Source organism: Lonchura striata, chromosome 3 (genome assembly GCF_046129695.1).
Source record: "Lonchura striata isolate bLonStr1 chromosome 3, bLonStr1.mat, whole genome shotgun sequence".
NCBI lineage: Eukaryota > Metazoa > Chordata > Aves > Passeriformes > Estrildidae > Lonchura > Lonchura striata.
Genome location: NC_134605.1, coordinates 107,936,175 through 107,961,426, shown reverse-complemented (window position 1 = coordinate 107,961,426; position 25,252 = coordinate 107,936,175). Strand labels below are relative to the sequence as shown.

General features: G+C 47.7%; 1 protein-coding gene across 3 annotated transcripts in view; it reads right to left on the bottom strand.

Moving 5' to 3' along the window:
* Positions 1–426: 426 nt before the first annotated feature.
* Positions 427–25,252, bottom strand: part of TNFRSF21 (TNF receptor superfamily member 21) — a 35,041-nt gene continuing 10,215 nt past the window's right edge. For all 3 annotated transcript variants that reach the window (XM_021529761.2, XM_021529762.3, XM_021529763.3), the window contains exons 4-7: positions 12,043–12,308; positions 5,483–5,536; positions 2,719–2,938; positions 427–1,870 (exon numbers count right to left, since the gene is read on the bottom strand). In XM_021529761.2, the coding sequence (XP_021385436.1) occupies positions 1,641–1,870; positions 2,719–2,938; positions 5,483–5,536; positions 12,043–12,308 (770 nt within the window). In that variant the 3' untranslated portion in view covers positions 427–1,640. The remainder of the gene's footprint in view (positions 1,871–2,718; positions 2,939–5,482; positions 5,537–12,042; positions 12,309–25,252) is intronic.

Sequence of the window (25,252 nt, the reverse complement as noted above, 5' to 3'; positions counted from 1 at the left end):
GGACATGGGCAATGTAGCACTGACAGAAATGCTGTGACTGCAAGACCTTAGCTCGAGAGTGACTCAGCACAGCAGCTGCTTCCTGCTAAATTAATACTTCAGGCTCCCCAAAATGCCCGCAAAGCCTTTGAGAGTTTGCAAAAACCAACCCTGGAAGCCCCATCAGCCATCTGATCTGTCAGTGCTGCAGGGATTAGCACAGGTCCCCCATCCCAGCACAGGGAGGGGACCTGCTGGGAGCTCCAGCAGTGACTGTGGGGACTCAAGGCAGTGCTACCAACAGAAAGCAATCACGTTTTGACCTCAAAGCTACCTCCTCATGACCCCCAAACTCCAAAATCCCCCTCATCACCATGGGAACCCCAAACAAGCCCCTGCCCCAACCCAGGTGTCCCCTGGGCAGCTGTTAAGGAGGTTAACACAATGTCAAGTAACAAACACCTAGTATTTATTAATAAATTAGTACACTGGAAGGCAATTTTTCAATTCATTCCCCTCTTCCCCCACTCCCACCCCTTCCCAAGGGGCAGCTCATGCCACCCTCATACCATTATTTCTTCAAATTGAGCATAGTACAGACTGTTCGTTATGGGAGCATAATAATTGCAAATATAATCAGACAGACTTCTTACGATGCAGCTTTTTTGTCCCCCATACCCCCCACCCCTGACCTCTTTTAATAAAAAGTGAAGTGTGATTTGAAGAGACTATTGAGACCACATAAGGTCTTCGGAGAACTTATCGGCCACATCTGTATAAAAAACAAGAGACACGAGTGTAAAAGCATAGCTTGGTTTAAGTCTTACAGCACGAGGAGAGCGGGACCACCGGTGGCCTTCGCCTCCCCACGTCCAGCACCGGCTCCCTTCGGGGCCCCACCATTCCCACATGTGGCAAGGCAGGGTAACTCCTTACATTCAACTGGAGGCAAAGGATCTTTCCACTGCCTTGAAGGTTGGTGGGGCTTGACCCTTTTCCTTGTGGTTTAAGCGCTTCTGCTGTAGCGTATTGGGAGCGCGATGCGTTGTCCGGGTGAAATTCATACAATAAATAACCGTGCTAGTAAAATCTCAGCAATGGATATGAGCCAAACGAGTACATAAAAAAAAAAGTCAGCTTGAGTGGGAAGCTTAGCTGCGTTAAAAGACAGTAACCAGCAACAATTAGGGTGGGATTTTTGCGTGATTTTGCCATTTACTGCCCTGAGGCAAAGGGAAATGGTGGGGCATGGTCACTCCGAGCAACAGCTTTGACAGAGGAAGGGGATTACAAAGCAATCCCCAATTTCATGTGTTACATTACACCAGATTCGTGATCTTTCAGTTCATTAACTGCGGTTTTGGATTTTTTTGTTTGCTTTCTTTTTTTTAAAGTGCATCGGCTGATCTGATTGGAATGAGAACAAGGAGAAGAGAGGCTTGGGGAGGGGGCAGAGGGTGCAAAGACTTGGACTGAGCGATAGAGTTACAGTGGAGGGGGGCAACGCTGGCAAACTGCACCCCCTCCAAAAACCAAGGACACCTCAATGAAAATACTGGCCGTATATTCTACAAAAAATCCCGCCTGCGTATTGTTGGTCATCTTAACGAGTGCCAAGCTAGCTCTAGCAGATATTCAGAGAGCGTGCGGTGACCCAGTGCCTACAGTAAATCAGGAAGGTGGCTATAGACAGAGTCCAGGAGGGTCTGGCTGGCTTCCTGGCTCTTGACTCCAGCGATCTCAAATAGCCTGTCCAGCTTGTCTTCGGCCTGCGGGATCTCCTCGATCACGTGGAGCTCCTCGGGGTTGAGGATGTGCAGCATGTCGTCAAAGATGGGCTGCAGGTCGCACGGGTCCAAGCGCACCTGGCGCAGGACGGTGTCCTTCTTTTCTGTAGGAGGAAAGGGGAATGGTCACAAAACTCCCCAAGAAACCTCTGCTAACCAGAGCTTGTTCTCAGCCCATCTCCTGATGCCACCTCTGGAGAGGGACATGCCACAAGGAGAACTGAGGGAAAAGGTGGAGGGTGACAAGTGATGGGGATGAGGGAAGATGGGGAAGGCAGTGCTGCCGAGGCATCTCAGCCAGGATCCTGCAAGAGCAAACACAGCATTGTAAATGCTGAATGGCCAATTTGAAAAAGTGAGGGAAGGAAAGGAGCCAAAAAAGCTGAATTCTGCTCTTTCAAGTTGTTTTTGTTGGGTCAGCTTTATTTTCACACTCAAGTATAAATTTGGTAAATTGACTGAGCTCAGTGTTTCACCTTCATCAGAAATTAAATGCAGCAAGTTAAATGGAGTAAATTAAAGCCCCTAAAACAAAGGGGGATGATGAGGACCAAAGTGAAAAAAAATTTAAAAAAAAACCCAAATGAGAATCAGTCTGGAAATTACATTTTCTGGTTTAATTTCATGCAGAAATGCACAGGCCAATGCAAGAGCCAAAAGTCAGGAGAAACAGCCCCAAAAACTCAGTGATGCTACAACTTCCCTGGCAGAACTTCAAAGAGTTAAAAGCCTTTAAAGATCTTTTTCTGTCTCAAGTCTTTATCATCTTCACTAACACTAACACTAACTAATTCTGCTCAGGAATGATCTCTCTCCTGGAGAGACAGTTTTCCCATTTATTTACTTTAATGATATCCTGTGTTGGGCAGCTCTACCACATGTGCTGACCACATGGGACATGCCATGGTGTCCCTTCTGTCCTCCCACTCTGCCCCTGGGCTGGTTTTGGTACCTTTGGTAATAAAAGAGCCTGTCCGGCTGAGCGCGGAGGAGCCGCTGGAGGTGGAGTCGCAGCGCAGGAGAGGCTCGGCTTCGTCCACAAAGAAGCATTTCTTCTCGGAAGGAGAGGGCTCCACGGTGAGCACGGCCGCCTCGGGGGGCTTGGGGCTGGGCGTGGGCGCGGGGCTCACCGGGCTGGGGCTCACCGGCAGCGCCAGCTTGTCACCTTCCAGCTTTGGGGGAAGGAAATAGGGAAAATTAACTGGGGGGATGCTACGCGACAGGTAACGCCCAAACCCCCCTGCACCCTGGCTTTCAGAACATTCCAGCCCACCCTCAGCAAGGGGTGACCTGTTCTGCTGGCCCACAACAGGCACAGGAGATGACCCAGGGTGGACATCAGCACTGGCATTTGGCACATCAGGCAGGAGCGGTAACAACACACAACCCTTGGGACACCTGGGAGGAGCAACCACTGCACCAGGATGGCAGCTGCAACCTCAGCATTTTAGGCAGGCTCTCCTTCTCAGACTCAGTTTATTAAAACCTAAAACACAGCTCTTGGGGGCAAGAGGTGATGATGCCCAAAACCTGCTCCACACCTGTTGTTTGCTAAAAGCTGGTTCCACAGCTCCAGCCAGTACCAAGGCAGCAGGACGAGGGCTGTGAGACCCTCCATGGGATCTCCAGTGCATCACATGGCTCTGACAGCTCCACTGACCAGCTCCACATCAAATTAATTATTTGTTCGCCCCATCTCACCCCTGCTCCCAAGAGCATCCCATTAAAGCCTGATGGAAAAGTCTATCCCACCAGTCTCCAAGTTCAGAGAAAGGAAGGACAGGCAGGAGCTGGCACTGACCACAGTGTCACCCAAATGCTTTTGCTTTTTCCTGTCCTGGATGTGAGCCAAAGACAAATGTTCAGCTCCAGAGTTCCAAAGACATCAGGAGCAGCAAGCACTGCTGGGAAGCGCTACTCTGGAAAGCAGCACCATTTGACAAGTGACAGGTGACAAGAGACAGGACAAGATGAAATGGCCTCAAGTTGTGCCAGGGGAGGTTTAGACTGGGTATTAGGAAAAATTTATTCACCAAAAGAGTGGTCAGGAATTGTTATAGGCTGCCTAGGGAAGTGGTGAAATCACCATCCCTGGAGGCATTAAAAAAATGTGTGGATGTAGCAGCTGGGGACATGGTTTAATGGTGGACTTGGCAGTATTGGGCTAAGGATTGGACTCAATGATCTTAAATGTTATTTCCAACCTTAACAAATCTATGATTCTGCGAATTTGGGTGCTGGTGTGAACCTGCTTCCTAATTTGACTTTACTCTGCATGTTTCTTCTTGGAACCTCCTACCTCCATGACAGTAGCAAACAATATCTACCCTCCTCTGCCTCTCAACATCCCCTCAGAGCACAAATCTCAAGCAGAGCATTTCTAGTTCCCACACACTGCAGGGATGAGATGCCTGGGCCAGCATCCTCATATCCCTGGCTGACAGACTGGGCCCTTCTTCAGGTCACCAGTTCCCTCTAAACAGGTTATTTTAAGAGAATATTTAACCTTTGTCCCCAACCTCATGTCCCTGCTTGACCTGCCAGGGAAAAGAATTGCAAGCCCTGTGCCCATGCAATTCCCCCTCCCAACAGCATTTCACAACCCTGTTTTCTTCTACAGAGGGAAGATCAGATATTCCTGCTAACAGGCTTTTGCCTACAACTCAGGGATGAAATGCGAAATTGGGATTAAAGGCTGTGGGAAAGGGAGCTGCTGAGCCACCTCCGCACCAGCATGGATGTGCCTGAACATTCCTCATCTGTGTTGAGGAATTCGCCACCCACAAATCACATGTCTGCTGGGACGCCCATTAGTTCACATTAAATTAACATTGAATCCTGTTCCTGGTAGAATAAAAGGGTTTTTTTTCTCCCCTCATTGAAAATAAACAGGGGAGGATTTGTTCTAGCACAGTGCATTATGCAATAGGCATGTTAAAAATAAAAGTCAGCTTTAATTTTTAATTAAAAGAATCTGCTTTCTCCTCTGAAATTCCCTTTCCAGTACAGCTTATCATGAAGAATCAGCTATGGCCATTAAGTGGGAATATCAAGGGAAGGACCAGGACAGCAGCTGGCCACTTTCCAAACTGTAATATACTCTGATATTCCCTTTAAAAATAACACAGGCTTTAGGGGTTAATTTTTCCTTGTGCAGCTCATCTACCTAATATTCAACCACAACCCCAGCCACCCCTTCCCAAAAAGGAGACTGATGACTGAGCAATAATTGGCCAAGGGAGGGCAGGGAGCAGACAGCTGCCCCAGCTCTGTCTTCCCAGAACCAACTCATTTGAAGTTTAATTAAACAGCTGCTAAAACACACTAGGAAAGACAAAATCACCTGAGGTTATTTGACTGTAGCTGTCCCGGGAGCCCAAGGCTTTCCAAATAGCTGAACAGTTGCAAGTTTGAGGCAAAGCAAACAGGATGCTTGGATGTGTGTTAATGTTTAAACCATGGGAAGAAAGCAACTGGGAATGAGGGCTTGGAAAGACCAGGGAATGCAAAAGGTTGCTGTGAGGTGAAGCCTGTGGAATAGGTGTAAAAACACACTATTCATAGCCTGTGACTCACTGCATTGAAACCACCTTGGCCATTCCTATTTTTATGAATGGTGGTGATTGGGTGAAACCAAGCTCTGGCTGGGGAAAAAAAAAACAAAAAACCCTATTGCAACCCCCCTTTTGCCTTTCCAGAGCTATGGGATTTCTCACCTTTACGTCCTCATTGCTGGGCTCCTGCGCTTGCCACTGGGGTTGCATCTGTGCCTGCAAAGAGAGACACGTGGGACACTGTTAGATGCACAGTCCAGCACGGAAACCAAAGACACTGCAGTGGCTTTGTCACAACAGCACCCTCCTACAACCCATCAAAGGTGCTCTGCCAGCTATTTTTTTTAGGTTTTTTTCTTTTTTTGAGCACTACACCAAGAGATTTTCCATGCTAAAAATATTAATTAAAAAAACTCCTAAAATCTCCTGTGTACTTGCAGCCCTTTAGACTGCTGTTCAAGCACCAGCATCCTCTTGGATCCCAGTGCAGCTGGGAGGATGCTCTAAGCAGCTCAGGGTGTCTGAAGGCCCTTCGTAAAAGGAAGAAAAAGGGACAGAAAGGGATGGGGCAGGAGGAAGAGAAGAGCACAGAAGGGGACAGGGGCAGGAGAAGACACAGGCTTGGCTTTGTTTTCTCTCCCAGCTGCTCTCACCAGCTCTGTTTGAACGGGTTGGTCCCATTTGCTGCCTCCGTTTTACAGTACTGCAATAAAAGCTTCGCTCAGACAAACAGAAACTGCAGCTGCTGTGCTAATATTAGGAAGGAGCAGTAGCAGGCACTAAAAAATACCTATCCCTCAGGCGATGCTTCCCAGCAATTCCTCCTGCCGCAACCAGGAGGGAACAAAGCAGGCTGGTGCTGCTGGGGGCGGCTGTGCACCCTCCGGCATGTGGGGGGGATAAATTTAGCACCGAGGCAGTCACTTCCCAGATTCCCTGCCAGAAGATGACACCCGACTGACACCAGCCCTTATTCCCAGGTCTGTTGTGCCTCCGTAGGGAATGCAGCAGGAAAAACCCCGGCACATGGAGCGGGGTGGGCACAGGTGATGCCGCAGGCAGAGTGGTGCTGGTGTGGAATGCTCTTGCTGTGGACTCCACAGGGGTAGGGAGGATTTCTGTGGATCATGAGCTTCACGGTGTTTGGGGGTCCCTCCTGGGGGCAGACAGACAGACCCTGGCAGGTTAAACACCACTGGCAAGGCCATGAGCTCTCAGTGAGGTGTCAGAGAAAGGCAGTGATGGTGCGTGGTGCTGCAGAGCAGAAGGCATGTCCCCTGCCAGGATAGGAAGAACATGAGGATGCTGGGGTGGGAAAGCCCAAATTTCCTCTCTGTGCCCTTCACCTCACCCTGTGGTTGCAGGAGAATGCTCAACCCCTCTCTATGGTGGAGCCTCTTCCCTTAACACAAGGCAGCTCTGGGGAAGTGGGCTCAAGTCAAGCCTCACATGACTTGGGATGGGCAATGCTGGGTCTGGGCAGGGTTTAGATGCCATAACCAAAACTGCAGCCACCCACAGAGGAAGCAGCTCTTCCCCATCAGCCCTGCCCCGGCTGTCTGCGGGCTGAGCACTTCTCAAGCAGATAATTTCTCCAGGAGAGCCTCTGCTGGCTTCTCCATTCTGTGGATTTGCCCACTCACTTTTTCAACTCAAACCATAATGAAGAGGTGACGAAACCCTGATGAAGAGGTTCCAAACACAATTACAGGCTGAGTTAGTCAATACTGAGTTTGGCTAGCAGAAGAAACCATCTTCTAGTTTCCTCTTATGCTCCCAAATCCATTACACTGCAAACACAGACCCCAGGAGATGTGACCACCATATTAGGGAAACCTCAATATCACTGCATATGTAAGATTTATATTTTTGCATTTATGCTGTTTCTCTTTGCATTACTTTATGAATTATTACATTTTGTTTATTGCACATTCTTCAGCATAGTTCAAACCCAATGTCAGTTTGCTGAAAATCAAGTCATGGCTTAGAGCAAACCTGGAGTTATGCCCACTCCAGCAAAACCCAGCCAGCCCTACACCTTCCCCAGGGCTCTGGCCACTTCACCTTACAGCTTTGTGCCTCAAATAAAACCTGATGCAACTCCAAAAGGCAATTTTGTTCTTTTCCTGGCTGCCTGAGCACTTCCCAGCCCTCAGACCACAGGCCCCTATGGCTGGGAAATCCATCCAACAGCTTTACTCTCACTACACTGCTGGCACGTGAACACAGCACAAACTTAATTCCTAATTATGGGGCCCAGCCCAGTCCTGCATTGCCACAAGAGGAAGTGAAGGAGATGGGTGGGAGCTGACAGGGACTGAGTTTGAGGAGTGCTGCTCCAGGCTCTTGACCTCCCCCTCAGGGTTTTGACCTGTGAAAGAGCAAGAGACAGAACCACGAGGCCTTGCCACAGCCACGTGCCTGGACATGGGGCTGCTCTCACATCCTCTTCTCCTCTGAAATACCCCAAAACCCCACAGCTTAACCTCACACCAGCCCCAGCCTTGACACATCTGCTGACTCATGGGATTATATGCAGCACAAAATCAGCCACAAAACTGAACCTTGCTAGGCTTGGGGTTGTAGGCTTCCCCTCTCCACTTTCAACATCTCCCTTATTCATGGTTTGGGTTTGTTTTTCAGCTTTGCTGAGGCTGTGCTGCTGAATGCCCTGAACGAGGCTGTTTGCTTCCCTTCCATCCAGTCCCTGAAATATTTCAGCCAAGGCCAGCAGAGCCATAAATAAAACGATAAGAGCTTAAAGCACTGCTCACAGCAGGGCACTCAGGAGAGCCAATGCGGCCCAGCTATGCCAGCTCCACCCCAGGCCAGGGCAGGTGAGTGCAGAGCCCCTTTGGTAGCTGCAAAATGCTGTTATGCACCACAAAAAAAAATCATCTCGTTACCCCATGGTAAAAATCAGTTTTTCTGATATTAACCCCAAAAAATGGAGAACTGCAGTTTGCTGTGATGGCAGGGAGAAACTTCTCCCTTCTTCCACCCCACTCTTTCCCCTATTTCTGTTGTCAGCACCACTAATTTGGGATGTGCTTGTGCCTGATAAGCAGTGCCCAGGCTTGCCACTGTCTGGCAAACCTGCCTGAGAGGGCACAGATTTTGCAAACCTTGAGTCCAACAAATATTTGTGGCCAGGGCCAGGCTTTAACAGGAACCCTGTGAGTTAAATGCACCCTTAAAAAACCTTCCCACAGTTTCTGTACTCACTATATTTTCTGGTTCAGCTGCAAAAAACCCCGAGCAAAATGATTCAGAGGGCTAATCTCGGTTTAACCTAAATTCATCCAGCGCCATGCAAAACCAGCATAATCTCCCACAGCTATAAAAGCAGGGAAGTCTGCAGCAGAGCTGTTCCTCACCTGAAGGAAAATGTTCCTGCCTCATGCTGTAACACTCCAGAGACTCTCATTAATTCCCCTATTCCTATCAGGGGATGTAAATATTTGGATTTCGGAGCATGAAAGGCTGTCGAGGGAACAGGGCACTACAGGAGAGAGCAGCTTTGCCTCCATAGGTTTTACAGTTGAAGGCAGACACCAGATAAAGGATTTAAGAGAAGGGTGCAGTAGTGGGTGGGATGAAATGTGTTTACGGCACTGGTTTGCCATCTGAGAACTACAGTGTTCAATAACAACTTTTACCCATGCCTTGGGGACGTCAGTGCTTTCTTACGACACAGGGATCGTGCAGAGAGATGGGAAACTCCATTTTGCACCCGGGATGCTGGGCAGAGCCAAAGGCATCCCAGACAGCACAGCCATCCATGCATCCATCCCTCCTGGGCTCATGTAGGACACACCAGCACACGTTGGAGCTCACTGCTGGCTCAGGTCACCCTAAGGGGATCGTGCTGTTACCTGGACTCACAAAATGGTTTGGGTTGGAAGGGATCTTAAAGCCCATCTTGTTCCAACACCCTGCCATGGGCAGGGACACCTTCCTCTAAGCCAGGTTGCTCCTGGTTACCCTGTCCAACCTAGCCTTGAACACTTACAGGGATGGGGCGGGGCATCTACAGCCTCTCTGGGCAACTTAGCCAGAGGGAGGATGCATGCATTTGCATTGCTTACGAGAGTCCTCACTCCCCCTGCAGCAACAAAAGGTCTTGTCATTCTTTTCTGTTGGTTTTGTGTTTTGTTTTTTTTTTTTTTTTTTTTTGCAAGACTCCTTCTGCAGGGCTGGAGATCACAGCACCCACTCTTGCCACCAACAGGGTGACCCATTCCTCTGGATCAAACTGCTGTGGTGCAGAGAGAAACTGCCTCCATTTATCTGTGTTTGGATCGACAAATCACCCAGAGCCAAACCTCAATTAGCTCTAATTAAAGGTTTTCCAACCAGCAGATTAAAAAAACCCCAAAGATCAACCTCCATGCCTGCTCCTGGCACCAAGCTCTTGGCTTCCCGGACTGCTGTGATGATGATTAGCTACCAGCACAATTCTCCAGGGATTTGGTCTCCCATGCACAAACTGCTTTAGTGTTCCCTGCAGGGCCATTGTATCACCACCCACATCGACACCACGGGAGCCAGCTCAGGGAGAGGAGTCAGGCAGGTTCCAGCAGGCAGCACCTCACAGAAACACAATGTGCTGCCCTGCTGGATTTGTACCCTGGGGTGCTGCCAGGCTGTGACACCCACACACAGCTCCAGGATCTCCAGGGCAGGGCAGTGGCCAACTTCTACGGTTGATCATGAGGGATGCTCATCTGAAAAAGCCCAGTCAGGTGAATAGGCAAAGAGGATGTGACAGCTTGGGTGAATTTGTTAAAAAACAACTCCTTTGCTGAAATTAGCCAAATTTCTCATGTGGACTCAACCCACCTGCTTGATAGATCAGCAACCCAATTTTATTCATTTCTAGAAAAACAAGTGAAACTGATGGGGAACCACCCCAGGATCCAGGTGTGCTGGACACTAGAAAAGACAACACACTGTTTTAAGCTTTTTGGGAGATCCAGGAGACTTGCATACAGCTATCTTTGAGATTTGGGTTTGCTCATTCTCTGGAACATCTGCTTGCTGTATTTTCAGAGTTATGGGCACAGCTTGTGGTTACTCCATTACTGGGAGTCCTCCACCCTGACAGGTCACCCCATAAACCCTGCTCATGGAGTCACCACCTGCAATCTGTACTGTTAGATAAGCACAGCCTGATGGTCTTGGCCAAAAGAGCCAGGGGCATTCAGCACTGCACAGCCCAAGTCTGTTAATTACGTGCCCTGCTGAGGAACTAATCCCATGTTTTATCCAACATCCTTGCCCAGAGCTTTGTTGCAGTGTTCAAAGTCAGAGCAGTAAATACAAGGACACAGGTTACTACCTGCTCCAGGAGAGCAAGAGTACAACATGTCCTTCAGGGACAGTGCACATGCTAGAAACTTTAACTCATATGTGCAAAATGGCAATTTTCTCTGCTTCTCTTCTCTTCCTAAACATAGCTTGTCTTGGGTTTTTTAATTTTATTTCTTCCACCAATGAGAAAGCCACATGCTGCTTAGTTACCAGGAGCTGAAAGGAAAAAACCAGCAACTGAGCAGGAGCAGGAGAGATCAGGCAGCTGGCAAAGCTACCCTATCCAAGATCTCAGCAGGATGTTTGGCACACACCTGACTCAGGGTCTCTCTGAAACACAAGCCCAGGGCTCCTGCCAGCACATCCCAACTTCTGATTTCATACAATGGGAACAAAGGAATAAAGTGTTTCATACACTAAACAAAATATGACACAGTGAAGGGATCAAATGAAATAATTTAAGATATGCAACACAGTGAAGGAATCACAGTCCCTCATATAAGGGGAGGTCTGTGATGGTCAAAGTAAAATTTGGGAATGCCCTGCCCTGACAAATGCTCTGTTTCAGAAGCTCTACTGTGACCAAAGTTCCATCTTGCCAAATCCCTCATCAGAGAGGTCTGCAACCTGCTCCCCCTTTGGGTCTGGGTCAGTGCTAAGGCAATGGGAAATGTTTCACCAACCAGTTTAGGGGGAAGAGCCATACCTTAAACACCATCATCTCCATCTCCATGTTGTCCCATTGGCTTCTATGTTCAGAAAAAGCCCCACTCATCACCTTTACAAACACTTCTTGCAAACCATCAAGTTATCAGAGCCAAAAAACTGAAACAAGTAAGGTAGCAGTGCCAAAACAAATCTGCAAAGGTCACTGAAGCACTTCCTGATGACTTACACCCAGCTGAGAACCTACTGCAGGATCTTCTGCAGCAATTTATTTATTCTCTCAAAATATAGGACAGTTTAAGGCCAGCACTGCCAAAGAAGAGCAACAACTCTGGAGGACTGCAAAGATGCCCTCTCCCATGCCACCAGTCACCTTCTTGGAGGAATCAACACTTAGTGCTCAAGGGTACTTGGCTCTTCTCACAAATCCACAGCATTTGAGAGCAAGTTTAAAGGGGGATGCTTTTTCCTCCATGTCCCTGGCACAAGGGCTCACCTCCTGGTGATCTCCAAAGATATATGCAAAGCACATGGGATTCTAGAGCCCATCAAAACTTTGGGATTTGAGCAAACATTGGCAAAGCCTTGCTCAAAAGCAATGCACAGCTTCAACACAAGCCCCCAAGGAGCTCCATGGAGAGAGGGAGCTACCTGGCCACGAGCTAAGCTCAAGGCCACAGTCATGTCCCACGCCACCACATCTCACAAGGTGACACCTGCACCAAAGCCCAGCCCGGCGTTACCGGCGTGGTGTCCTCCATGAGGCCGCGGATCTTCTCCACCACGTCGTTGCGGCGGTGCTGGCGGAGCGCGCTGATGAGCTGGGCCAGGCTGGCCTCGGGCCCGCGGATGGTCCAGTGCTGCAGGGCGGCGTAGGCGCGCTCGTGGTCGGCCGCGTAGCCATTGGAGAAAGCCGCCACCTCCCGCTCGCTGGCGTTGCACAGGAACTGGTAGATGTCCTTCCACTGGCTCCCCACCTGGGCTGCCACCAGCTTGAGGATGTCGATGCCTGCGGGGCAGAGAAGCCACAGGTGAGGCAGTGGGGTCTGCAGACATCAGTCTAGCAAAGCTTCTCTCATCCCCAAACGTCCACGCTTTGCTTTTCTTGGGTAGGTTTGTTGTAATTATCATTATTATTGTTTTAACACCTTTTCTGAGTTCAGGCTGCAGAGAAGCAGCACCCATAACATGTTGAACAGCTGCTATGCATGTAAACTGACCCATCAGTTAACCCAACACACTCTAAAATCAATAATTTACTTGTAAAATCTCCTGCACTCTTTAGCACAGGAGGACCCTGGGTACTCAGCCACCACACGGCTGCAGGACCAGGGTGGAAGAGCACATGCTCACCCACACACCTGCACTGCAGCCACTGCCTTGAGAGAGCTGGATTAAGAGGTGAGTCACCAAAGCACCTCTATAAAGATGAGTATTTCCATAACAAGCATGTACAGCAGCTAGGATTGCATTCAGAGCCATTTCCAGTGCAGACAGGCGGGATGACTCAGTCATGAGGTGGGAGATACTGTGCCAGGTGAGCATTGGGTGAATGGAGGATCTGGTAGGAAACTAGACAGCAAAAAGGCAGTTTCCCCCAGAAAAGCACTTGAGACATCCTGGCTCAAGACCAGGGAGGGTTTTCTCCGTGTAGGTCAGGAAGCAATGCAAACAGCAAACTTATCCTTGAGTCTACTACAGGTCAGGAGTCAAAGATTCAAATAAAGCCATATCTCCTCCAAAATAACTAATTAACCCTGTTTTATCAATGAGCAACACCTTGTTTCAAACAGCAACATGAAGGGTCAGCATCTGTGAGCTGCAAAGAGAAACTCACTTTTTCCAGAAAGATAACCACACCTTCTGTTTCCTCCCAGTGTGCCCCCATGGCTAGAGGGAGCACTTCTCTTTCCCTCTGCAGGCACAACAGCAAAAATAGCTGCTTACAGAAGAATATCATAGCTGGGGTTTATCCAGCTGCCCTAAAATTTAACGCTTTCTAATGGAGTTTAACCTGCACCAAAACCTCCCACTGCACCTTCAGTTCACAGCTCTGATACAGTCAAATATATACATACATACAAAAATAAATCTATAGAAACTATACACACTGATAAAGGTATCCTTTTTTCTACATGTGCATATGTTTATACACACAGGGATATATGGTACCCACTTTTGTATGTCTCTATGTATTACATCTTTTATAAAGATGTGTGTACATATATGTATATGGCCTGAACACCAGATGCCCACCAAAGCTGTTCTATACCTGCCTTCCTCAGCTGAGAAAATATAACAAGATATAACAAAAGGTTCATGGGTTGAGATACAGGCAGAGAGAAATCCCTCACCAGTGACTGTCACTGGCAAACCAGACTCAGCTTGGGGAAATTAGTTTTACTTTTTGCTAATCAAAGCAGAATAGGGTAATGGGAAATAAAACCTAAATCCCTTCCCACCCATCCCTTCCTTTCTCCCAGTTTAACTTCACTCCTAAATTCTCTTCCTCCTCTCCTCAGCAGTGAGCAGAGAATGGTGAATGTGTCAGTCCACTACACATTGTCTCTGCTGCTCCTTTCTCCTCATGGGGATGAATCCTCACACTCCTCCCTTGCTCCAGCATGGCAGGTCCCTTCCAGAGGTCCTGCCAGAAAACCTCCTCCAGCATGGCTGCCTCTCTCCCCCTTCTTCTTCACTGACCCTGGTGTCTGCAGAGCTGTTGCTCACATGTTCTCACTCCTCTCTCTACTGGCTGAAGTTACCAGCTTTTTTCTTTTTTTTTTGCCCCTCTTTTTAATCTGTTGTCCCAGAGGCAGTCCCACCATTCCTGATGGGCTCAGTCTTGGACAGTGGTGGGTCTGTTCTAGAGCTGGCTGGGATTGGTTCCCCTGGACATGGGTGAAGCTTTTGGCAGCTTCTCACAGGACTGACCCCTGTAGCCCCCTGGTATCAAAACCTGACCATACAAACCCAATACAAATTGGGTTTGTACAAATATACACACAGATCTCTAAAGTATCTATGCAGCCTGATGTATTTTTATATGTATTTGTGTATATCTGTGTATATATTATACATACTTCTGTATATCTCTATATATAACATAGGTATTTTACATATATATGTACATATGCTTATATAAAAAGAAGTATGTAAAAAACTATAAAGCTCCACAAAGATATTTTTGACAAAACCTCTTCTCAGTTAAGGAAAGCTTATCAAACCTGCTATATATAGACTTTAGTTTTCACTTCCTAACTAGATAACACAGCCTTGAGCCCACAGTTCTTGGAGCATCCACAGACGGTGCTAAACCTGTTCTAAATCAAGAACACCAAAGCACAATCCACATTTGGTACTTCCCCACCCTCCTCCCACCACAACCACCACACCTCCCTCCCCAGCTTTTACCAGACACGTGCTTGTACCATCTCACATGGAGTTGTGAGAGCTGGGGCTTCACCTACCAGAAAAGCTTGGCCCACCAGCCCAGCATGGGGGATGCAGCACACCCAAAAAACCCAAGCCAACCACAGGGCTTGGTTCTAACTATGGAGAGAAGGCTGTGAACCTGCTATTGGGATTTATTCTGGGGTGACTGATGTGACTTAGCTCATTAGATACTGGCGCACATTGCATCACAACAGAGCAGCAGGAATTAAGCCTGGTTTTGTCAATGCTTCCCATTACTCAGATGAAGACCCAGTGGCCCTCAGTTCAAGGGACTGAGCCATGTGCTTCCAGGCAAATGCCAAATTCCTCTCCCTCCATGACTTTGCATCCAGGCTGGCAGTGCCGAAGAACAGAAAGTTCAGACCACACTGGCAGCCAAGCCCTTGTGCCTTCTGATATGATATACCTGGGTTGATAAGAAGCCCAAAAGACAACTGAGGTTTGGAGTCAGGTTCTTTAGAACAGAAAATACGACTGCTTTTTGCATAAAACCAGCAAAATGCCTGATTTATGCAGCACTGCTTGATTTTATCACTGAATCCAGGGGATAAAAAAAGTAAAAATCCATGAATACAAGGACAGAAAAAGCTCTGCAAGGCTTATGCACCAAGGTAATGACAGCAATGCAAAGAGGGATAATCATGTGTGGTACTGCCTATTATATATCCATATATAGGTATATAGATAATGACTTATGCACTGAGATACAGATATATATATATATATATATATATAGGTATATATAGAGAGAGTATTTAAGTTGTAATCTCACTGTATAAATCTTGCAGAGCTTTTTTACTCTCATATTCAGTAATTATTTTTTGCTAGGTTGATATATATATATATGTACACAGAGAGAGAGAGAGAGACAGTGCTGCCCATTTTTTCATGTACACACACACATCTAGTGAGCAGCACCAGGTCTCCCTTCCACTGCTGCCCTGCAGTGAGACAATGAGTTACTGCTGGGTGGGAGCTTTGCCCACACCCACTCCCATGCACATCAAACACATAGAAGCATTAAAACATAATTTGCTGGTTTATGATCCCCATGTGGATCATCTAGCCAATCCAGAAAAGGAAAAACCCATATACTACCTGCTCCCGTGGACTTATTTAATGCTGACAAATGCCAGTGTTTACGACTGCTGTACTGGTGAGAGAAGTCTTCAGCTGCTCACAACTTGATTTGCACCGGTTTTATGCGGCAGCACGACATTTATGTCCAAATGTTCTCGCTCAGGATTTATGACAAAGCGCTTATGCTTCTACTGACATTTTCAAGTTCAGTATATTTAATCTCACCGTTCAATAAATTAGGCCCATAAACATGTTTATGTCCCTTGGCTATAACATCCCTGGGCACAAGAACACACCAGGCAGCCGAGGACTTAATGGTGCGTAATAATCTTTGGAGAACAAATGTTCCATTAAAAATGAATTTGGAAATGTCTACCTTAATACTATAAGAACATTAAACTCATTTTCTTGCAACTATTAAATGAATTTAAGCCCCATATGTTCACTACATCCACTACAATATTGTGCAAACAAAACCCAGAGAGACATGAAGAGACACAGACAAGAGTGCAGATTTGGCTCCAGTCAGTAAGAAAAGCATTGCTCCCTCTGCTCTCAAAAAATAAGATTAAAACCATTACATGACAGGCTACAGATGCACGCTGCCAAGTATTACTGCTCACACTAAAATAAAATTCTTATAATAAGCTTATCATCCTAATACTTCCATATTTCCAGTAGTTCTACAAACTGGAGCAAAAATCCCAGCTCCACCACAGGTCCTGGATCTTGTCCTTCTTCCTGAGCCATGTGGACCTTCTCCCACCATGCCCATCTGCACACCAGGGCTGGAGATGGTGCTCAAAGACCTCCAGAGCACAGCAATCCAAGTAAAATGGCCAAGCTCAGCAGAGATGGTGCTTTAACCCACCATTTCATGCTTTCCATGTGAGGCTGGTCACAGCCACGTTGGTGCTATGTGCTATGCTAAAGCTGCTTCAAGCTCTCCACAGCCTGAGTCATCCTTGTTTTTTACCATAGGCCACAGGAACAGCCTGGAAGAGCTGCCACCATCCTGCTGCTAAAGTGGGAGACAGCTCCACCCCTCTTCCATGTCAGGAACCATCACCACTGATCACCCAGCTGTTCTCATGCCTCAGACAACAGAATTAAAGAGGAACACCCACAGCTGCATCTGGCTGAGTTGTGTTTTCGGGATGTATTTTCCATGGTCAAGGAAGGATAGATTTGAAGGATCCAGGACATCCATGCATGTCTTAGGCACCTGAGCAGGTGGCATTTCAGTTGTCATTCTTAACACTGAAAGTCTCTAAATGCTGTGCTGGCCTATACCATGTATCCCCCTAATATTTTAAGGTGGTGATAACCACACCTTTAAACCAGGACAAGGCCAAGATGTTGTGCACAGGCCAGTGGGAAGCCAAAGGGAGTATGTACACACATGGGAACACAGGCACAACCAGGCACATCTACAGCCAGAGCAAACTGGGATAAATGGAGACAAGCCTGGGAATGGACAAATGCCTCCAGAGTGGCACAAGAAAACATAAATCCTGCCTCTCCAGAAAGGTCCTCCCTTCAGCTCATCTACAAAGAGGCTGAGCTGAAGGGAGGACCCCCCTGGAGAAGCAGGGCCTCCACTTCTCTATAGCCTCCTGTACAGAGTGATAAGGTCCCCCTGAGCCTCCTTTTCTCCAGGCTAAACACCCCCATCTCCCTCAGCTGCTTCTCCTCAGACCTGTGCTCCAGCCCATTACACCTGCTCCACTGCCCTTCTCTGGCCACTGCTCACCTCTGTCTCATCTTCCCCAGAACATGATTCCAGTTTATTCAATGACTTCCACTTGCTTGTTTTGAATCTGGTTCAAGATTTTTCCCATCCACTTCCTGCTCCATCAGAAGTGCCCCACCTCACTGTAGAACAGTTTGATGTAGACAGAGCCATCAGTCCCTCCACGTCACCAAGGTGGTCATCAAACATGCACTTGGGACTCGGCCAAGCTTTAATGGTTTGTTCTGGACAAGCCTCACTGGTCTCCCCAGCCATGCTATTTGCAGGTTGGACATGGACCCAGTTCCTCAGCATCATTTGGCCTCAAGCAGGGCAAGGAGCCAGTGTGGTGTGGGGCTGTGACCAGCAGTGCTGGCACGCTCACCTATAGCACCTGCAAGGCACCATTTCTCTTCTCTGCCATTATTTTTTCACATCTTCAAGCAAACTTGAGAGCAGAGGAAGAGCCACCCCACACCCAGCAGCAGATGCAGGGAAGACAAACCACAGCCACAGAGCTACTGAGGCTCCTTCCTCTCTCCACCCTCTCACAATGTCATTGTTTTGATTCTCAGAGCTCAAGTCAAACAACTTTATTCACCAGAGTGCTCCTCAAGAAAATACCACCTTTAAGGGGAAACCTCATGCTCAGAGCCCCTCCAAGCCACCTGTCCTTTCACCCCACTAGTAACAAAGGGACAAAGTGCATAGAAAAGGATTAACACATCAGTTCAAGTTTTATAGGTGCCTTATACAGCTGGGAAGGAAAGTTTGTGGCATACACAGTCCCATGGAATGAGCAGCTCAGCAGCCCAGGGTTCCAGAGACAGTTTAATGAAAGGCTGGATTTCAGGAAACTCCATGCTCCAGCCCTTCATCACCAGGGACAAAGGTCCATCAGTTCACCCATGACACTTGGGGGAACTGATCTCCACCATCCCAGTGCCAATCTGAGCTGGAGCACCTGGAGCTTCTACCACCTACATACAGAGGTATTCCAGAGATGGGCAGTATTAATCTGTGCACCACATGCTGTGACAAATCCTGATTGTGACAGGCAGGCTGGATGAAGCATTACAGACAGAGAGCACAGCCCAAGGGCACAAGCAAGACAGACAGAAAAACCACAGTGATGCAGCCCAACCCTCCCCTACACCCAGATATAAGCTCCAAATCACTGCAAAGCCAGCTCTTCTCCTGAGCTCAGCCCACCTCCCTCCTTCAAATATCCTCCTGACTCATGTGAAACACAGCCACAGCAGCCTATTTTTATGTCTGAGCACAACTGAGAGCCTACACAAGAGAGCCAGGATGCAGCACATCCACACTGCAGCTGACAAGATACCACAGCTCAACCAAACCAGAACTTGGAAATCCCAAGTGCACAACACAAATACCTTTCCAAAATGCAAAAATTCCACTGACCACTGCCAAAAAGGGGAAGCTATTGGAAACTCAATTCCTCCCCCTGCCACTCAAAATATACTTCAAGTCCTAAATGAGGAAGTTTGAAGATGTACCAGGTCCTCCACCTGGGTCAGGACAATCACCAGTATTGGCATAGGCAGGAGGATGAAGGGGCTCAGAGCAGCCCTGCCAAGGACTTGGAGGTGCAGGTGTGCTGTGTCCAGTTCTGGGGTCCCCAACATAAAAATGATGTGGGCCTGCTAAATCAGGTCCAGAGAAGGCTACAGAAATGTTCAAGTGGCTGAAGCACCTCTTGTAAGAAGAGTTTGTTCAGGCTAGAGAAGAAAAGGCTCCAGGGTGACCTTACTGCAGTCTGCCAATACCTGAAGGGGTCACAAGACATCTGGAGAGGGACCTTGAACATGGGCATGTAGTGACAGGACAAGGGGGAAAGAATGAATGGCCTAAAACTGAGAGAGGGCAGGTTAGATTGGACATAAGGAAGAAATTCTTCCCTGTGAGGGTGGTGAAGCTCTGGAACAGGCAGCTCAGAGAGGCTGTGGCTGCCTCACCCCTGGAAGTGTTCAAGGCCAGGCTGGACAGGCTCTGAGGCAATCTGGTCTAGTGGGTGGCATCCCTGCCCACAGCAGGGGGGTAGAAACTTGATGATCTCTATTTTTTTTGTCAGACAGTTGGAAAGTTCACACTCATGAAGATTAGTTAGTGATAGAATAGTTTTCCCAACCATGGAGGACAGTGCTGCTATCAGACCCTCCCAGGACGCAGTGATTCATATCCTTAGCAAGAGCTGTTTGGACAACAAACCACGAAAATATACGTTTGGAGTTTGCTGCGTTTTTTTTAAAGACAAAACTGAAAATCTTGCAAGGCAGAAAGGGACTTCTAACAATCACTTCCCACAGGTTTTCTGGAAAATAACCAAACTGGACAATGAAGAAAGGTCTGTGATCAGCCACATGTAGTTATGAAAATGTTTATGACCTGGGAACTTGAAAATCATCATGAGACAAGAGCTCTTTTCCCATACATTTTGTGGAAGTTATCTCTGTAACAGCCCCTTGGTCCAAGCCTCCTGAACTCCTGCCCACCACCACAGAATGCTGCTATACCAGTGACCTGCTGAGTAGATTTGCTCTTGCTTTAGTTTGCATGAGAATGGCCAGCATAAGTATTTTATGTAATTATTAAATTTTAAACGGCTTTTGCAGAGTTAATCTTCATTATAACCCTCGGGACAGCTGGTAACCCTGAGCACACACACTGCCACAGCCAGAGCCATATAAATATCCAGACACCCACAGATGCCAACCCAAGGATTAAATTCACCTCTTGCATTTTTTTTTCCTCCCAGTCTTGGAGAGTGAGGAAAAAACAACAACAAAAAAAAACAACCTTGTTATTTGAAGAGTGATGTGTGAGAGCCTCACTGATGTGAGAAATCACAGCCCTCCCGGCACTGAAACCGGTGTCGGGTTTTTGGCAAAAACACCCCAGGCTCAGAGTGGTTTTCTACAAGGACAATCCTCTCCTGCAGAGCTGCCCTGCCTCCCACACTCGGCCCTACACCTTAATGGGTAGGCACAAATCCCAATCCCTCATTAAATTAATACAAGGGCCACCCAGGAATTTTGACCACTGGATAATTTGGGTTTTCTTTTATGAAGCAGATTTGGGAGCAAATGTTCCAGCTTCCAAGAGGAGCTCCTCACAGCCCTGTGTATGCTGCAGATAGATTGCTCACGTAGCAACACACATTAAAAGTGATCAAGCACCAGTGTTTGGTGCTAATGCAATAATGCTGAGGAACAGGAGATGATAAAACCTGTACATGATTAGGTTTCTTCCTCTCTAAGCAGAACAGCAGCCTCCCACGTTTGCACTTTCCAAGGCTCCCTTTTATCACGAAGCCCTGGTCAGCTCTTGCATACACCCTTTGGAAATCACATAGCTTCCCAAAAGGACAAAATGATTTTTGGGCAAACCTGAGCAATGTTTTATATTGGGTGGTTGAAGGAAGATGGTGTTCTGAACTTGTCAGATGCCACCCCAACACTCCCATGGCAGAGGTTTGTGCTGCAGATAAAGAGTTGCTCCATCCCACCCAAAGCAGAGTACTGTGCCCGTGTGGGAGCAAATACAGCATGAAATGCAGCAGAATAAGCTGCAGTGAGGGAGCATCCATACTCTTTGTGGTGCCCAGCACATTCCTGTCTCTTCCAATTTAACCAGCTCCCCTTCTGCCTGGGTGTCTCTCTGCGGAGGTGGACAGGCTGTCATCAGGGGACCAGCAATCATCTGCACATCATCAAGCTGCAGATGCCAGAGAAGAGGCTGCTTTGGAAAACAAAAACAAACACAACACCTTCCACCTCTCTGTTTTGGCAGGTGGACAGACATCAATCCCTCATCTCATGCACTGCCTGCCAGAGCTGTATTAGGCTTTGCACACAAGCCCAGGGCTGCTCCTCTCCAGGCGTAGCCGCGGTTACTGAGTTATGTCAGCAGCAATGGGCACACCTGCCCTTCAGAGATGCTCTGGGCATCTCTGCCCTACCTGTGGGCCTGGGCACAAAACCTCGAGCCCACCGCAGTTTGAGGCTGGTAAAGCTTTAGTTCCTTGAAAGGATTGTTTGTTTGCCCAGCTGTTTCCACAGCAGCTCCTCCATCCTTACCAGCCCCCAGTGTGATCCTCTGGCCACCTGCTGAGACCTGTTCAGGAGCTGATCACAGGGAGAACTACCTCTACCAAACAAAACCACTACACTAAGTGGCTCTCATCTCATTTACCCACACAAGCACTAAGGAGGGGTCCTAAAGTAGCATTTAGTGTTACCCTGTAGACCTGTGAGTGCCAAGTCTGCAGCAGTTTCCTTATACAGAGTAGCAGTTAAATAGGTCTGAGGAATAACATTCTCAGCTGGACTGTTTCCATGCATTGCTTCATTAGGTAATGGATCTCTAGAACTAAAGACTGACTTAAAAAGCTCACACATAACCTTAATGTGCTGTCTCTTGCAAAGAATCATGTAATTTTACTTCGATAAGCATCTTCCAACTAACCATAGATGAGTACCTGATTCCATTTGAGAGCCAGCCTGCAATGACCCTGCCATCCCCACACCCCCACTGGTTATATTCAGGTGGGAATGCCTTGGAGCTGCAGCACCAGGCTCTCCAAAGGTACAAGATGTGGTCCCCCTTCAACACCCTCAGGGACTTCCTTGGGAGCAGACCAAGCTCAAGCCCAGCCCTGGTCCCTCAGCAGCCAGCACACAAGCCACGGACTACTCTCTACACATCACCAACCAAGAAGATCCTGGCCCTCAACGTGCTGATGCTGACAAACCAAGACCCCCAAATCCCAACATTCCCCACTTCTCCAGCATCACATCTCAACTTCCCACTTTGATTTTGAGCCATTTTAAGCACATGCTCTTCTACATGCAGTAAAGCCTCAGCTCAACCCCAGCTGCAAACAGCTTTTGCAGAACAGTTAATTTCTCTCATTATTTAACCAGAGGCTTCCTGGCTTTGCTCTTACCACCCACTGCAATAATGGGCAATTACAAGACTTGAAGAAAAATAAAAGGGAAGTGGCATCTCATGCCAGGCCAGCACTGCCAAGATCTATTCTTCAGTCTTTCAACTCCAAAAAACAAAAAAAAATCACCAAACTCTTTTCTTGCCTCCTGGCATATCATTTCAGACAGCTGCTTCTACACACAGGTTTTACCCTAACATTTTGAAGTCTTTGTCTTTCATCCTCTGCTGCTAAATGGATGAAAGCCAAAGGCATCAGTATCAGCAATTTCTGCAAAAATAATTCAATGTCATCTTCATGTTTAGCAAATGGCATGTTTGGTATGATGGCAAATCTGGCATTTCCAAGGCATTTGAGAGACAAGCTCCAATTCTCAGTGTTTATTGAATGGCTCCTGAAATCCCATTTTCTCACCTCTGGAAATGTCTGAAGAAAGGAAATGGGTATTTGGTAAAATAAAGGCATAAGCCTAGTGTGTAGACTATTCTTGATCTTCTAAACAAAAGAAGTCATACGTACAAGGTTAAACCACAGAGCCCTATCAGCCCTGTACCCACGTCACTCAGGCACCACTGGGCACCATGAGGATAATTTCTGAGGAAAACTCTGACAAGCTGTCAACTGCTGCATTCCTATCTGCAGAGCTGCAAAGTAAGAGCCAGCTGGGGCAGCAAGAGGTGCAGCTTCTCCAACCACAGTTACACTGTTCTACCTTCCCAATCTCTCTCTGGATAGCCCCTGTTGTGAGATGGACACAAGGACAGATGTGGAGGTGAGCTGGCTACTAACTCAGGCCGTTAGTCACTGTAAATTCTTCCCAGACTTCTGAATCATTTGATCCAGTGAGAAGCACTGGCATTTGCTGCCTTGGCTGGAACATATCCACGACTGAAGACACAGGTCTAGTTCTAACACCAGCCTCCCAAGCTACTTCTATTTTTATGTTTGAACTGTTATTTAAGGCATGTATTATGACCAGAGAGAGGACAGGGCACAGATACCAGCTCATGGGGAGATGAGGACAAGTGAACCTCCTCCTGACAACAAATGCTGATCAGGATCACAGACCTATCTCAATTATTTAAACAATTCAGGTCCCTTCAGGAACTGGGGAAGTTTTAGCCCCTGCTTCCACCCTAAACCCCTCCTCTTTTAATAAGGAGTCCAACCACAGTGCCATGACTATGCTCCAGCACTGAACAGTGCTAGTGCCACCCTGACCACACTTCACCCAGCACCCACACCTTGTAGAAATCAATAAAATCCCCCAAATGGGCAAAGCCTTGGATGCCCTCCTGGTGCCATGGGAGGATCAGGGGATTGCCAGTGTGAGGGCAGGAGCCAAGGACAACTCCTCTGAGGAGAGGCTCCTGTGCCTACGTCAGACCCGGACTTTCCTTTCAAAGGTTAAAGCTGTTTACTGAAAGGATTAGGAGGGAGGAGATGGTAAACTAGGAACAAATGGGGGCAGACCGTTTGCAAGAGCTATGTAAACAGGCAATAAACACACCCCAGACCCTTGCTGGTGTGCCAGCCAACCTCTGGATGGAGGTCATACAGATGTACTGCCAGCACCCAGCCCAGGGGCTTCACCCCCAGCCACAAAGATCGTGTACACCCCATTGCCCTCTACACCCCTTGTGCAACCACAGACCAGGCTGGCACCTGAACCTGGGGAGCAGCTGTGGTCCTCACATCTCAGGAGTCTTTGCTCTGGTAGCCTACCATGAAGGGATCCACACAGCAGCACAGAAGGGGAAAGATTCCCCCTCTGCAGCAACCTGAAGTTTGTTCCTTGCTTAACTCACCCCTGTCTGAAATGCTGCTACAGGATGAAGCACGATTTGGGAACAAACACTGCTGGAGCAGCAGAAAGCTAAGCCATGACGCGGCAGCTCTGCAGAACATCTCAGCTGTACAGCCAGTTATTAAATAAAAGGTCAATTCCTTTACAGCGCTACACCTCTCCTTTCAAGTAAACAGTCTTAAGAGCCAGACATTTCAACAGGAAAGGCAGAGACGGATTTATGCTCCACTGCAGAGGAGAATAATTTCCATATCTGACACGACAGAGAAGCACCACCAAGTAAAAGCTAATGAGCAAGGCCCTTCCAGCTAGTGCAACATGATTTGGTTTGTACTAAAAGCAAGACAAAGCATTAATTGTTTTGTGCCTGTTTGCCTGCCTTTATTGCACAAAGTTCATGTGAGGACATTTGGTGGCAGGAAGAAGTCACGAAGCCACCCATGCCAAGAGGGAACCTGCGTGACTGCTACAGGAATGGCTGGGAGTAAGGGCGCAATTCACCTCCCGACTGAAGAGGTTCAATCACACCAAGTTGGTTTATCACCTAGGTGTAGTTTTGCTGTGACACCCGGCTTATTTCCCAAGACAAAGGGAAAATTTAGCAAGGATCTTGCAAAATTTATGCAGCTGTTAATGTGACAGAGAAGGCTGGAATAACTCACCCTGGGAAGCACAGGATGACCATGAATGAAGCTGTCCCCCAAAAGATGACAAGATCTGGGAGGTGAGGTTATGGGTTAAAACAGGCCATCCATCTCCACATGAACCTTCTCTTACCTGCATGGTTTCTTTAACTTGAATCATGATTAAGTGACCCCAGCACTGGGGTCACAGCAGTGCCCACAAAGGCAGCTCTGAGGTGGCTTCCAGAAGGATCAGCTGCAGCACAGGCCCTTAGGCATGGTCTGA